The sequence below is a fragment of the Fukomys damarensis genome, unplaced genomic scaffold (genome assembly GCF_012274545.1).
Source record: "Fukomys damarensis isolate Sample0158 unplaced genomic scaffold, DMR_v1.0_HiC HiC_scaffold_26, whole genome shotgun sequence".
Lineage (NCBI taxonomy): Eukaryota > Metazoa > Chordata > Mammalia > Rodentia > Bathyergidae > Fukomys > Fukomys damarensis.
The window spans coordinates 17,321,070-17,337,846 of NW_022900938.1; the positions used below are offsets into that span (position 1 = coordinate 17,321,070).

Here is a 16,777-nt window from a genome sequence, read left to right on the forward strand (position 1 = left end):
TGTGTCATGAGTCGACCGTTAATATGCCATAGAGATTCCTGTAGAGATGATGTAAATATCATTTGATACTAGTAATAAACACTTTCTCCATTTATGCTAATCATACATTGATTTCACTGTCATCCTTTCTTGTTCTGTGATTGAAATATAGATCAATACTGAAAGCCTACAACATGCTGCTTAGATTAGTGCCATCAGACAGAAATTCCAGACTGTACTTTTGCTCTATAAGGAAGCATCATTTATCAGCACAGTGTCCTGAGTAGTGAATCCACCAATAAAAAGAATGTGATAAGTGGATAGATAGAAAATTTATAGTACCACATATGTTATATAGCGTATAATTGGCATATATGTTTACAGTATGTGGAAGAGCATTTTCATATATTTTCTAATAGTACATATATAGAATAATGTATCCACATGTATATTTGTGTGTTGTGCAGCTTTTGTACTTAAAAGTGCATTTTACTACTTATGACCTAAAGGCAGGCGAATAGGTAAATGGATAGATTTTAAAGCAAAGGACTAGAATTTAGCAGATTGAGAAGTGAGAGATGTTTTTTATTTTTGGTTCTGGGAATCAAACTCAAGACCTTGCACTTGTGAGGCAGGCATGGTGCCACTGAGCTAAATCCCTGGCTGAGATGTATTTCTTAATGGGCATTAATTATGGGTATCTTTCATTTGTAAAGGACATGAATTGTTATCCGAATTACAGCAGCGTCGATTTAATGGCTCTGATGGAGGTGTCTCATGGTCTCCTATGGATGATGAACTGCTTGCACAGCCACAGGTTATGAAATTATTAGATTCACTCCGAGAGCAGTATACTCGCTACCAGGAAGTTTGTAGGCAGCGTAGTAAGCGCACACAATTAGAAGAAATTCAACAGAAGGTGATGCAGGTAGGTGTCTGATTTGAATATAGCTGTCTTTAATTCTAAATTCTTTTTGCCTGGTAATTTCTATTGGGTGACTGACTTTGTATTTTTATTTACACTATAGTAGAACTTTAGACCTTTTCAAATTAGATTATAAAATTAGTTTAGCTATGTATCTTTCATACAAAGTATCTGAATTAAAGTAATACTTTAATATTTTACTTCACCTACTCATGACTTTCTGTCTGTTTCTTCCTTTCTATCTTTCCTTCTTTTCCTTTTATTAATTGAAATAGAGATCGTGACACTTCTTTTGAAAGGCTAGTGTTTGGGAAAAGCCTAACATTCAATTAACGGTAGCTATGATATTTATTTCTGTTGAATGAAACTCTAAAGACTTAGTTCAGATGTGGGTGAATTTTTTTGTCTGAAAAGCTAAATATTTAAGCTTCACAGACCAGTCTTGGTTGTAGTTATGCTGCATTTCTCTGCCACTGTAGTAGAAGAGCAGAAATAAGCATGTTAATGAATGTGCATGCCCTTTTTCCAATAAAACGTTAAAAATGGTTGGTGAGCTATTGACCCACAGGATATATATTTTGCTGACTGTTAAACTAGAGCATCAAGATGTCATAGTAAAAAAGACTTGGAGGTAGGAGTTGGATCATGGAACATGTTGAATTCCAGACAGAATGTTGTATCTCTAATCCATGACAACCACATATTCTTTTTTGGGGTGTTTGTTTTGTTCTTTGGGCTTTTTTGTTTGTTTGTTTTTTTGAGACAGGGTCTCACTATGTAGTTGAGACTGACCTGGAGCTCATTATGTAGTCTCGAACTCACAGCCATCCTCTTCCCTCAGCCTCCCAAGTGCTGAGATTACAAGGCATGTGCCACGCCCGGCTAACCACATATACTTTTAAGATTTCTGAGCATTCATTAATTAAATGTGACTTTTTCTATGGTTTGTTTGTTTTTTTGAGACAGGGTCTCACTATGTAGTTGAGACTGACCTGGAGCTCATTATGTAGTCTCGAACTCACAGCCATCCTCTTCCCTCAGCCTCCCAAGTGCTGAGATTACAAGGCATGTGCCACGCCCGGCTAACCACATATACTTTTAAGATTTCTGAGCATTCATTAATTAAATGTGACTTTTTCTATGTCCTAATGTTAAAATACAGTTTCTGATAAACCTAAGTACTCTTTAGTTAGTTTGAAATTATCTTTGAAAAAACACAAAAAAATGGAATAGCATAGTGGTACAGAACTCAGATTCTGAGCCCAGGTTATCTGAGTCAGTGCTCTTTCCCCATTTCAAGCATCCCGACCTGGGGAAAAAGTTCCATGCCTCCATTCCTCATCAGTAAACAGAGAATGATGGCATTCCCTGTTTAATTGGATTGTCATGAAGATTACAAAGGTGATTTAAAAAAGAATTGTTTAGTGCCTGACACACATCAAGCTGTGTCTGTTGAGGTGTGGGCACAGAGACTGTGAGTGATAGGATTCATCTGCTAAGTGAGATGTGGGGTCAGAAGACAAAGGAGTTAATGTATTGACCAACACATTTTTGAAATGATGGTCTGGCCAGCTCAATCGGGTAAAGAAATTAGAGAAGGGAGATGATGATGGTATTTATATTGATGTGATGATGGTAGTGAGATGATTGTTAAAAACAGATAAATTTTATTACACCTCAGTTTTCTCTATTAGGATTACAAGTGAATTGATTGAAACATTAATATTCACTACATAATATTTTCCTGCACTTTTTCACAGATCACAATTTATGGGAAAATCTATTTCCCATGCCAAAGTGATTACTGAAATTTAATTTATAATAACACATTGATTATGTAACAAGAACTATACTACCTTTAGTCTTGCAAATTTGGGGAAAAGTTATCACTGAAAACATAATGCAAGAAGAATCAGTAGCTCTGATAAACTATTTCTTAAGTAATAACAGGACAGTTATCAGTCACTTATTCCCCACAGTTCAAATTGGCAGCATCAAACTTCATGTAGTATGCGAATATTCTGCATGTAGCTGCTGCTGTGATAGTTAACAATTGGATCTCATATGCTTTGGGGGTAGGAGACAGTGCCACTTCACTGAAATCTGTTATCATTATTCTCATTATTTATTGTGACAGTAATTACTGCCAACACTGCAAATGTTATTTCTAGAGTCATCCATGTGCTTTTCTTCCATTTTAGAAAAGGACCACAGACTTTAAATTGGACGCACTCTTGAGTTGCCTAAGTGTACAGCTAAGGGCTGTGTTCTTGGTCCCCATATCCTTTTTCCAGTCAGATACTTGATTTGCTTGACATGCCTTCCTAGTTTGTCCTTGCATACTTGCTGATACTCTCTCATAGTCTTTTGAAATCAGCCTAGCTATGAAAGAATAGTGGATAGTCACAGACATTTTGAGCCTATGAAAATATTTGTCATCGTAGATTTTTAAGAACTCATCTCCAAGGTTATACTTTGCATATAAATGACCCATTTGAAGGGTCACATTGCTATGGATTGGGCATAGAACTGTTTTTTGTAGTAAATTAATATTCAGATTAACTGAGCAAGATGTTGTGATTGAAATTAAGTTTTATGATGCATTTTGGCAAACCACCATCATTAATGCATTTAAATAGATTTGTTTACTGGGACATCAACCTCAATTTGCATCATTTTTATTGGAAATAGTCATACATTTACTGTGCCTACATTACTGATATTACATATGAAGGAAAATTACTTTCTGCATACATTAAAGCTACATGTGCCAAGGGAAGATCTTTGCTTTATTTAAAATTTATTTTAAAATTTTTGGCTCTTCTGAAATTTCATACTTAGTCCTTTTTGTTCTATTGTAACAATACCTAAGACTGAGTAATTCTCAAGGACAGAGATTTATATCTCACATTTCTCAAGGTTAAGAATTCCAAGGTTAAGAGACCAGCATCCAGTAAAGGCCTTCTTGTTGGGTTCTGTCTGTATGTTTTCACCATGTAACTGCTTAGAATTGATGCAAATTAGAAATGCCTTATGGTCAACATTAGGGAGGCAGAGCCTTGAAGGCAGGTGTATGAGTTATTTGCGATCATGTATAACTTGGATCTAATGAGGGTTGGTTGGTTGCCAGAGGAGAGAGGTGGGAAAGAGGTGGGCAAGCAGTAAACAAGGAAGTTGGTCTTATAAAAAAGAGGTTTATAAAACCACTGAAATATGATTATAGCTGCATGGTAAATCATTAGAGTATTATAGTTTAATGTTAAGTAAAAAAACAAGATAGAAATACTTGCACTCTGAAAATTAGCTGTAGCTACTAAATGTGGAGTACATGTGGAAACTCTGTATGTGGACAGTTAATGGAATGAGATATGCATGATTTTTCCTTATGAAGTAGTACTTTAATTCTAAAAAATGAAGATGCATGAACTGTTAAAAATTTAAAAATGAATATATGTTAACCTGGTAACAACTAAAGTGCCCTGTGAAGTTACACCATTCTTATACGCAGTTCTAATGCAACGCTGTTCACTGCATCCATAATAAATCACACACAGCTGCTTTAACATTTTGGGAGCTGTCCTAAGTTTAGAGTTAGGGCGCAAATCTCTCTTCTTGAATTCCTTGCCCTGAGTTATAACAGTTAAACTTTGTAATATTTTTTGCTAAAATTTCTTCACTATTTGACTTGTGGATGAAGAGTTTACAAGTCTCTTCTCCAGCCAGATGATTTGATCTTTGCTTGACCAACCATCTCTTTTTTTCCTGAAAACCTGATAATAATTGGAATGTCAACTATGTGGCTAGGCCATATTGCTTATAATAAAAATTTTCCTAGGTCTGAACTGGGAGAACTATTAATTTTCCATGGATGGCATTATACTGGGCATCCTTGAGTTCAGTGACTCTCATGGGGCATGAAGTCCGATGCTGGAATGACTCCCATACCTGGCCCATGTGGATTTTACCTCCTTATGCCTCATTCAGGGGCCCAGAAGAGTGACACCTGGTACTGTCATCCTGGTGGATATAGCCCTCTGAGCAGACTGGTACCGGTGGGTCTTCTTGTGGGTCTAACATTCAGTAGATCCTAAGAAGACACCTAGACTCTTGCATAGTATAATTCTATATTAGCTTTTCATTTTTTTAAAGTGAGAAACTAGTATTTTGACTGTTAATTATTCAGTTTGCTTTGGGAAAGATGTTATACTATGAATCAGGACACATGCCTTTTAGTCCTAGTTATTGTGTAATATGTGGTTACCTTGGGCAAGACACTTAATCTCTCTGAAACTCAATTTTCTTGAGTAGTAGATAAGAACTTTGACCAGTGTAATTTCTGATGTTCCTTCCAACTCTAAGTCCTGTAATTTTCTGATTCTTTTATCATAATTTAATGTTTAATCCTCTTTTACAGAAGCATTCCAGATTTCATTTAACCTAGTAGATGCTCAGATAGCTGAAAGCTTAAGGTGCTGCAGTGTGCATCCTTCCAAATTTAGGGTTTGGAAATGTTGTCATATTACAGACTTTTAATTCCAAAAGAAATTACTGCTCGTACTGAATTTAAAGTAAAAATAGGTGAGGAATTTGGGGAGGAAAAAACCAATTAGAACAAAAGTCTGAAAAGCTTTCAGTTACTTGAAAATTTCATCTCCACTTTGATTTATAGGTTGTGAATTGGCTTGAAGGGCCCGGATCTGAACAGCTGAGGGCCCAGTGGGGGATCGGTGACTCTATCAGGGCTTCCCAGGCCCTGCAGCAGAAGCATGAAGAGATCGAGAGCCAGCACAGTGTGAGGCTTCTTCTTCTGCTTTGCAAGTTACAGTGCTATTTCTGATGTGCATCATGGTACTGTTAGGTTGTTTTAAAGTTTGATATGGGCCATAAAACACAGTATGTTGAATGCTTGGGGGTCAGAGAACATTTTGACCACTTAGTACATGGTTATCACTAAGGTTTTGTCTCCAATACAATTATTATATTCTTATAGAAAGACATTCCTATGAAATACTAAAACCTACTGTGATGAGGGTGATGTTACAATAACAGACCTTTGTTATTAGTCTGTGACAGAAACGTCATCCTTGATGCTCTGAGGGAGGCCCTTCCTGCTCACTGAGGGCTTCCACTGTGTTTTGGGTGTGTGGGGGGTTGTTGACCTTGACATCAACACTGCAAGCAGGGAGTGATACAGAGGACGAAGGGTGGTTTTCATTCTCTGGGCATCTGGGAGTTCATGTTTATAATGGTGAAAGAGATAATCAGACAGATCAGACTGATCACAGGTATGAATGGGGAAATGAAGTGATCTTCAGATTCTAGGTGATAATTGTTCAAGAGAATTTCAAATGCAACAACTTGGTGTATGGAGGAAATGGGTGTTTATTAAGCTCATACTATGTTGTAGTTAATTTGGCATTCCTGAGAAAGTAGTTGTTTTGTGGATCAATTCACTCACCCTCTTCTCCCTCAAGCCATATTGCCTCTCATGGTGATAAAGAGCACATGCCTGTAAACTGAGCATTATGGAGGCTGAGGTAGGAGGATTACTGCAAGGTCAAGGTCAGCCAGAACTATACAGTGAAAACTGTGTCAGAAATCCAAGGGGGGAAAAAACATAGACACACACACACACTGAATACAAAATTGGAAAAAATAAAATTGAATCTATTAATTATACTATCTTCAGTAATTGGTCTATAATAATGTTAAACTGTAGACCCAGATGAGATTTTAAGATCATGTAAACGTTATATTCCCACAATGTTTTTTTTCCCCATCACATTTTCCAGTTGAAATAGTAATTAAAAGGTGGATAGTATTAGGTAGTGTGTATTAAAACAAAAGAATAAATAATATACTTTCCCTAACACTAAATTTAAATGAGTAAGTCTTTTATCTTATGAGAGATACAGTATATGTTAATGATAGCTTATAATTATTTTCCTTTTACATAAATATTTTGTTTAGTTCCCACAGTTTTTAAAGTAATTATCCTCCAATTTGATTTAGCCATACTTACAGATGTACCCATAAGAGTTATAATCTAGTTGAAGGAATTATATATTATAAGAAAACTGTCTCATTATTTGGAATTATTTAAAGATAGTGTATATCTTTGCAATTTTTGTAATTAATACTTAGGAGAGATTTTAAAAAATGAAATCTGGGGCTGAGGATTTAGCTCAGTGGTTCTGCCACCTGCCTCGCAAGTGCAAGGTCCCAAGTTACATCCCCAGTACCAAAAAAAAGAACAAAATACGAAATCGGATAATTGAAAATGTATATGTATTTTATGCATTTCACAGGTTCCAACATGGTTCTTCCTTTTATGGTAAAAAAATAATTCAATTGAATAATTTATATTTAACTTGTAAGTCCTATTCCTGAGGTTACTATCTTTTAATTCTCTTAGTACTTTTAAAATAATGTAATGTTGTTGATTTTTTTAACATGGATTGTAATTTACTTGAAACTTATGGATTATTCTGGAACATATTACTATGTAGTTGGATTCTATAATTTTGTTTCCTGATTTGTTTTTGAAAACCATATTTGCTGAAGAACATCATAGACTTTATCCAAGAAGATTTAGATTTAACATTATTCCGAAATGTGTTATTTTTTTTGTTGAGATAGGATCTCACTATGCAGTTCAGGCTGGTCTTGAACTCACTGTATAGCCCAGGCAGGCCTTAAACTAATGGCGATTCTCTTGTCTTAGCCTCCTGAGTGCTAGGATTACTGGTGGGAGTCACCACACCTGGCTTAATAGTCCTTTTAAAGGGGTATATAATATGTGAGGCTCATAGAGACAGGATTTATATATTTTTTATTATTTTAAAAGATGCTAAGAGAAATAATTGTAGTTAGAAATTAGATTATATACATACATAAATTCATAAAAGGAATTGAAAAGTGCATTATAAATTGCACATGGGATGGATAAAATTAGTTACGTACACAGAGATTCCTGGGTTCAGTTTTCTTTTGTATTTTTATTATAAAATTTCAAAATCAGCTTAAAGAAACCAGTTATTTATGGATGGCACTTTCTTTGTGCTTAAACTTATAATGTGGAATCAGCACACAGAACTTTTGAGTCATAGAGAACCACATCCTGATGTGTAGTTAATCTGAATTTTATTTATTTAGATACTACCTTCTTTTATAGATGAAGAAACTGAGAGATAAGAAACTGAACGTTTTTTGATCAGTGAGTAGCTGAACCAAAGTTAGACAAACAGATCTCTTGACCCTCAAGTGGCATCCTTTCTAAGTCTACAAAAATTTATGGGTAGGCTTGAAAGATGGTGTCCTTTGAATTATTCTTAAACTCTTAATATTTGAGGACATATATGTTGACATCTGCATTCATACACAGGGTCCTCAGAAGAAAGATCTACCATGGATTTAATTTCTTTAAATAGTGTGTGATATTTGGGATTTGTTGTAACATTGCTAAGTGGGGACAGATCAAACGAGAAGATAAATGAAATGGGATTGGCCCTGAGTTGATAATTATTGCAGCAGGATGGTATGTAGGGTTTTGCTGTACTGGTCTTTCTACTTTTGAGTAGGCTTGATATTTTTCATTGTAGAGTAAGGTTCTCTCTCTCTCTCTCTCTCTCTCTTTCTCTCTCCCTAGAAAATTACACTTTTAACCAATAGGTGGCACTGCATTGTCACCTTGAACATAGGTTGATGGTGGCTAAATGTGTTAGCTTGTGATGTGTAAGATATGCTAATATTTCTCTAAAAGTATTTGTTTCTTTTGGTAAATAAAGATTAACAATTTAAGGCATTTATTGAAAATATTCAGATCTTATGAAACAATGACAGAATTCCAATATTGATAGAACTTGACAAAATTTAGCATACTATTTTATATTTTATATTTTATTAAACTCAGCTATTGAATTTTAGATTCCACATAAAAGCATAATGCAAAAATAAAGCCAAAACTCAAATATGTAGGATATTCAATACCAACATACAGAACAATGAATATCCTAACCTCAGTCTTTATTAAGGATTGTGAATTAGAAGTTCATTTAAAAAAAATATGACACAGACACACACACAAATGACACAACAGAAAAATACTAACGTGCATGGAAATAATTGTAGCATCTGATAATAAATTTGAAAGTATTTTAGTTCAATAACAAATATAACTATTTTTTTCTAAGTTTTATTTTATTACTTACATGTTTGCAATGCATGAAATTTTCATTCATCTCCCATTCTCCCGGTAGTCTCTTCATTCTGTTGATTGTTTCCTTTTCTGTGCAGCTTTTAATTTGTTTATTGTTATTTCTTGTGCAGTTCTGTTCAGAAAGTCCCTGCCTACACCTATGACTTCAAAAGTTTTACCTATTTTATTTTTCAGTAGGTTCATTGTTTCTGTTTTTATATATAGATCTTTGATCCATTTTGATATTGTAGTACATGGTGAGAGGTGTACGTCTACCTGAAATCTGCACATGGGTAGCCAGCTTTCCCAGCACTGGTTAAAGAGGGTATTTTTTTTTCCTCTAACATGTGCTTTGGGCTCCTTTGTTGAAGATCAGATAGTTCAGTGTATCTGGAGATGTTTCTGCATCCTCTGTTCTGTTGATTGACATGTCTGTTTATATGCTGCTGACATGTCATTTTTATCACAGCTGCTTTATAGTATAAATTGAAATCAGGCCCCAAATGGTGAAGTCCTTACCTCACTCAGTGGCACTGCCAGATGACCTAAGAGCAGGTGTTCAAATGGTGACGACAGTAGATTCAGGAGTGCACTTTCTAGTGCAGAACCTGGCAAGGCATGTCAGCTTTCCTACCAACCTTTTTTCCCTTTACCAACAAAGCATTTATAGGCAGCTAATGCCAGGAAAGGAAGGAGATTCCTGGGTGCAAAAGTGTCCCTGGCAACTGTTTGTCCCTGTATTTCTGGCAGTGGGTTCAGGTAGTCATGAGCAGTCAGTTCCTTTTTCCAAGTGCCCGCTGGGATGCCTGCCTCACAGGAGCCAGGACTTACATCCTGCCTGGCTGTGTCAAAACTGTTACCAGCCACTCGGGTTCATCCACTTAGGTTCCTTTGCTTGCTGCTGACCAAAGGAGGCCACGTATTTTGGTAAAAAGGATTTATTCACTGCTGCTTCCAAGGACATGGAGCGGGGGCCTGCTTGTCTCAAATCACCATCTCAGTTTTATCACCTGGGTGGGTATGTGGCATTTCCCAGTAACTTCCATACAGGCTACGTGCTGGTGTGTTGTGCCTAGTGCAAAGCAGCAGAACAGGTTTTTGTGGCAAATCAAGACCCCTTCTCCAGTATGTATTCCAAATGCCATGACTTCTCTCTTTCCATGTTGGCGCTGTTTCTTTCCTCCTTCAGTGGGATTCCTGTTTGGTGGTGAAGACTATGAGAACCACTTCACCAGACATGTGTCACCACCAGATCTCGTGATTGCAGTCAGTATTAGCTGTTCTCCCCTTGACATGAGCATCCAGGCTCACTACCTACCTACCACCTTAGTCCAACCCCACATCTTGGTGTTGAATTTTTATTTTGCTATAAATTAATCATTTTCCACACAATAAAGAGACAGACCAGAGAGCGGCCATCATGAATTAAATTTGGTCCGTTCCTCTGCAATTCTGCACATTCTGTGTTCCTCTATTTTCTGGGAAGAGGCATGTTAACTGGTTTTACACATTCACATATATGAAACCAGACTCCCCTGCAGTGTCCCAGAGAGGATTACTTCTTTATCACAGTTCCTGTCAGTAACATCATTATTTCCAAATTTCCAAATTTCAGTACTAAGTTCTTGAGTATTAATTTCGTGGGGATTAATTTTTTACATTGTAGATACCTGGCCAGGTTGCTAGAACCTGTATATATTTTACAACTTCAGCACACACACACACACACACACACACACACACACCCACACAGTCAGCTCCACAGTGATGGTTCTTAAAGCTTAGTGGGCAGAAGTCATCACAGGTGCTTCTTCAAATGCATAGTCCAGGGCCTCAGCCCCAGAGACTCTGTCCAGGTCAAGAGAGAAGGACCTTGGGGATTTTGATGAGCACTCCAGGTGATCTGATACTAATAGTTCTTACTGAGAGGTGCTATCATGGGACTCTTAATCTCTTCTCAGAATCATCGCTGCTGCTTCTTCAGTGAATTAAAATTTACTTAGTGCATTAGCTAATTTTCTAAGTACTGTAAATGAGACAGTAGAGTCCCTGTTTTGGGTACTATGACCACGATAATTTTAATAGATAATATTTTATACTTTAAAATAGTCATTTTAATCATTATGATAACTGCAGTTTCAAAAGTATTTTATATATGTTATTAAATTTATAAATAGCCAATAAAGTAGGTAAGGCAGGTATTATCATCAGCAGGATTTCCTGACCTCAGCACTATTGACACATTGTGCCAGATCTGTCGTTTTGAAGGTGCACACAGGAAGCAGAGAATCCTGGTTTGGGAATTCAGCAGGTGAATTGGATGGAAGTAAGGAGGGTAGGGCTTGGGCATGGTTTATATGGTGCGAGGTGGTTACAGCCTTTGGAGGTAAGGACAAAGGCTGCCAGTTGCTGAATCCTGAAACTGCTGAGGTCAGTAGGTTGTTGGACTCCACAGCATGGTAGGTGTGAGCCTATTGAAAAGGGACATTGGAGGCAGCTCCTGGACATCAGAGAATGGAATTCATTCATTGAGGTTTTTGGAGCTATACAGTAGTGTATGATGACAAGTTTTTATGGCCGTTGGAGTAGATAGCTGAGGCTTGAGGGAAGGACAGAGTGAGGAGGGAAGAAGGGAGGAAATGAAGTGAGGGAGGAAGTCAAGATCTGACTGTAGGTGTTGTGGATATCTTCATGGTGGACATCACTAAGAAGGCTGCTGCTCAGAGGAGAGCGGGAACTATAACTAAACTGCTAGCCAGGTGAGGAGATGCATTAGAGAAAGCTGGGAGGTTGTGATTCATGGCAAGTACTTCAAAGTAGATGTGGTTTTTGAGAGAAGAGGGAGAAAAAATGGTCTAGAAGTAGTAATGAGGGATGAGGCAGCTATCAAACCCACCTGTGGAGTTGTACGTTGGGTACATAAACAAAATCAGTAATCAGTTTGAGGGAATAGAGAGATAACTATACTTGCTGAGTTGGACAGGTTTCACTTAGAGCAAAAAGAAAGGAATATTGAAAGGCCAGGATGAGGATACAGAAGATTTTCTTGTTGGCAGATGTTGAGTTCCGAGAATAATAGTGAAGGATGAGGGAGTGAGTAGGGAACTTTTCATTCTTAATTTAAACAATTTTGCCTTACAGAAGTACTCATATATGTATGTTGTTTAGTTTATCTAGTAAAATTACAAAACATCTCTTAATTTGACCCTTAATTGATTATGCAACATCTTGCTTACAGGAATGGTTTGCCGTCTATGTGGAGCTTAATCAGCAGATTGCAGCACTGTTGAATGCTGGAGATGAGGAAGATCTTGTGGAGTTGAAGTCACTGCAGCAACAGCTTAGTGATGTTTGTTATCGACAGGCCAGTCAGCTGGAATTTAGGCAGAATCTCTTACAAGCAGCTCTAGAATTTCATGGTGTTGCCCAAGATGTAAGTGTCTTCTCTGATTGCTTTTCTTTTTTTCAAATGATCTGAACTATCTACACATAATTTTTGCAGGTTTGCATGCCTTCTAATTATTTTTTGGAAAAATAAAATAAAATACCCTGGGGGGTTAATGAGATAAAATTCTTTGATTTCAAAAAATCATGTCACTCTGCATGCAATTAAACTTTTTATTGTCTAACTAGAGTCCCCCAAAGTAGTAGATATATTTCATTTTGACTGTTCCACGGTATATATGCTTTTTAACGTAATGAAAGTGTCAGTAATTTTTTTTTACATTCCACTGACCTGGATGTACTTCTTGGTCTTTCTGATGCATGCATCTATGTGTCCCATCTTCCAGATAATATGTGTTCTGATGATTTGTCCCTGTCTTTTAACAGCATAGTCTTTCCCAGTGTAATTGTGATAATCTCATTAGATGAACCTCATTAATCATTAAACTCTGTAGATGCTGATTACATCAGGGTTATCTCTTTGGTGTCCCTCTGCTTTAGTTGTCTCAGCAGTTGGATGGCTTATTAGGGATGTTGTGCGTAGATGTAGCACCAGCTGATGGAGCATCGATTCAGCAAACTTTAAAACTGCTTGAAGAGAAGCTGAAAAGTGTTGGTAAGCAGATTTTAAAAATGCTGAAACATAAGAGTTCTTTTAAAAGATTTTACATAGTTAATTAAGTCATCTTATACTGAACTAATGATTACTTGTAAGAAACACAGGAAAAAAGTGTAAAAAAGGTTTTATTCTCTGAAGGGGATGTAATTTGTACTAGAAATATTTATTTTTCATTGTTGATAGGCACACCCCCTTCACTGGGCCTTTAGCTTTTTTTGTTTACTCAGCAGTATCTACAGGTGCTATGTCTTGCATATGGGAGGAACAGTTATTTGTAGTGCATGTATACACTGTAATTAGTTGTGTTCTGTGGTAAACCCTGTATGCCCCAAACTGTGTTTTATGCAATGATTTTTGTTTTTGCTATATCCTAACCTTGTGGAAAAAATAGTTGGTTTGGTTCTGTGCGCTTGTTTCTCCACACTGGGAATATTGTCAAGGTTACATAGTCTCCAAGGGAGGAACCATCTGATTGCATTAAGCTTACTGTCATTGGACAGCAAGACCTTGTACCTGTTTTGAGAATAAGAAATATGGTGAATGCCCTATGGAGGGTTGTGAAAAACAGAAAGGGGATGCCTACTAAGGGGAACAAGGGAGAGGAAACAGGAATTTAAAGCAGAGAATTAATAGAACGTGGTGAATGTGGTTGAACCAGATTAATTAATGGAAAACAAGAGAATCATTTTGAAAAAATATATTTATTATCACTTTACTTGCTTATAACCTTTATAACTTGACAGAGCAGATGTATAATACATACTTAATATGCCAAATAAAATTTATTTTAAAATAGCAGTTTTCTTGAGCCACGTGTTCTTTAAAAAAGAATTTTTGTGCACATACCTAATTTGGAATATTATAAAGATATTCTGCATATTGCTTCACATGGTATGTAAGCAGGTCTGAACTCTGCTTACAGGGTTCAACATCCCTTTACATTGATGATATATGGTATGGGTGATTTGAAATCTTGTAAATCTTACACTTCTTTGCATGTGTGGTATTGCAGATTGAACCCAGCAGGGACTTTACCACCTACCTGACACAGGGTTCCCCAACATTGACTAAATTGCCTCTAGTTCATAATCCTTTTTTGGCTCCTGAATAGCTGGCATTACAGGCATGTTTTGTTTTGTTTTATTTGATACTGGGGACTGAATCCAGGGCCTTCTCACTGAGTGACAGACATCCTCAGCCCTTTTTCTTTTTTAAATTTTTTGTTTTGATACAGGGTCTTATTAAATTGCTAAATTGTTCAGAGTGTACTTGAACTTGTGATCTTCCTATCTTAGCCTCCCAGGATGCTGGGATTACTAGCATATGTCACTGTGCCTGACTTCAGGCATGTATTTTTAAACAAAATATTTATATTGGCATTCTGAAAGTTGGAATTCATAAAAGCAGAAAGGGAAAAAATAGAAAAAACATTTTTAAAAATAGAAATTATTCTAATTTCTTCTTTCAGTTTTAAAATAGTAATTATTTATGGAGATTTCATGTTTTGAGAATTCCTTTTAGGGAGAATTTGTCAGAAGACAGCTCTACTTTGAACCCTGTTTAAAGGGGTTTATTATTGAAGTGTTAGATATTCAGAGAACTCCTTCTCAGAGTGGTTTAATATACAAAATTGTTACACCAAGAATCCAAATGCCAAATCTCCTGAGAGGATTTGAAGGAGGGACTCAGTTTAAGAGATTAAATATAGTAACTTTTGTTTTAGATGTAGGACTGCAAGGTTTGCGTGAAAAAGGTCAAGGTCTCCTGGATCAGATCTCCAATCAGGCATCCTGGGCCTATGGAAAGGATGTAACCATTGAAAATAAGGAAAATGTGGATCACATACAAGGAGTGATGGAAGATATGCAACTTAGGAAACAAAGGCAAAGTTTGACTGTTAATGTTAAATTTATCAAGATATATAATAAAATGAAAGTTGTATAATTTATATTTTGCATACAAACTGAAAGTTCTTACCTGGTATATAGTAGGCATGTAGTAGGATTGAGGTAAATAATTATTATATTGTAATTATAATAATTTTTGTGTATAATTGTACTAATAGTGGCAATGAGTACCTTTCCCCCTTTTTAATTGGCAGTAAGAATTTCAGTTATACTCAAGTACTTCATACTCCATAATCTGTGACTTTGCTCTGCTTGAAGAAAACCTTTTGGGAGAAATGTGCTTTCCATTTAATTTAATTTAGAGTTGCTGTTAAGTCTGTCCTCTGTATTGGTCTGTTTCTTTATCTCAGGTCACACATCCATTGTTCTCATGTTTGTTACGTGAGGGCTGGACAGTGGACTAATGATTATATTTAATTTCATTTGATATGGAACCAGGAATTTAAGGGATTCTTTGGAACTCAGTTTACAGCAGCAACTGCTATTCCAAAGCAGCAGTTATTCCAAAGTAAAGGATTAACTATACATGGAAGTGTACATCTATCATGGTTGTATGAAAATACCATACACTCAGAAATTTTAGTCATCGACAAAACCTCACAGAAAACTCACCCTGCAAAGTAGTCAGGAGGCAGGAATTCCCTATGCTGCTGCCTGTCCTGTGTCTGCCGGCGTCACCACAGGGAGCGGTAGTGTGCTCATTTCACGAGCCCCCCAGTGCTGTCACATACCATTCTCTGCTCGGAGCCTGCCCTTGCTTAAATGCTTAACTATGTCTTATTTAAATTATACTGAAGACGTACACAAAAGTAATAACCTATAGGAAGTGTATTCTGTTCTTCCGCTGATCTCTAGTGTCAGCTTCACTGATGTCTAGTGTTAGCTCCCTTTCCTGAAAGTAAGTCATTTGCCGGTCCAGTTTGCACCCGTACTACTTCCAGTTTCCTTTTGATCTGTCTTTTTACTCTGGTCATTTCACTCTGTCGCTCTTGTTGGTGTTATCGGTAACTTTTGATCATCATATGTAATAAAATATTTGATGATCTTAACCAAAACCCAGAGAATATTTTAGTCTTGACGTGCTACGCTCTAAATAGCAATGGAAACAACTGACATTCTCTTTCTCCATGAAACTCCCTGCCAGCCTTGCTTTTCTTCAAAACGCTCTCATAGTCCTCTTTCTGGTACTCAGTTTTTCCTTGTTTAGTTTAGTTTGTTTGTTTGTTTTTGCTCTGATGTTTTTTTCTTCTCTCTGAAGTCATTACTTCCAAAGTTTGTTTCAAACCCAAATTCTCTTTTCTGTGTTTTCTGTCTGGACGGTCTCACTGTTTTAATGACTTTTGAAAATGAATGTAGTGTAGTAGTTATGGCTCTTACCAAGACTTTTCCTGTGTTGTAAACCCGTAATTCAGGTTGCCTGCTCAGTATCTCTGGTTAGATATCTCAAATACTCCTCAAACTTTGTATGTCTAGAGTAGAATCATTTCCCCTCAAAACTTGCTGTCTTCTATTTTGAGTTCAGGTTAAAGTATATCAGCTACCAAACTTTGGAATTTATCCTAAAATTCTTTTTCTTCCTCGACTTTTATACTTAATCCAAGTTGTGTTTTCACTGAATTCTTTATTCAAGATTGTGCCTCTTCAGTTTGTTATACACTAATCTGCATACAGTATAAAGACTGTATAAAACCTCCTCCAGTGACTTC

The 16,777-nt window shown here is 36.6% G+C and overlaps 1 protein-coding gene across 8 annotated transcripts in view; it reads left to right on the forward strand.

Annotated features, from left to right (window-relative positions):
* Sestd1 (SEC14 and spectrin domain containing 1) overlaps nucleotides 1–16,777 on the forward strand; it is a 136,493-nt gene that overhangs the window by 104,760 nt on the left and 14,956 nt on the right. For all 8 annotated transcript variants that reach the window (XM_010636781.3, XM_010636782.3, XM_010636780.3 and 5 more), the window contains 5 exons: nucleotides 696–907; nucleotides 5,574–5,696; nucleotides 12,340–12,534; nucleotides 13,047–13,161; nucleotides 14,888–15,047. In XM_010636781.3, coding sequence (XP_010635083.1) covers nucleotides 696–907; nucleotides 5,574–5,696; nucleotides 12,340–12,534; nucleotides 13,047–13,161; nucleotides 14,888–15,047 — 805 coding nt within the window. The remainder of the gene's footprint in view (nucleotides 1–695; nucleotides 908–5,573; nucleotides 5,697–12,339; nucleotides 12,535–13,046; nucleotides 13,162–14,887; nucleotides 15,048–16,777) is intronic.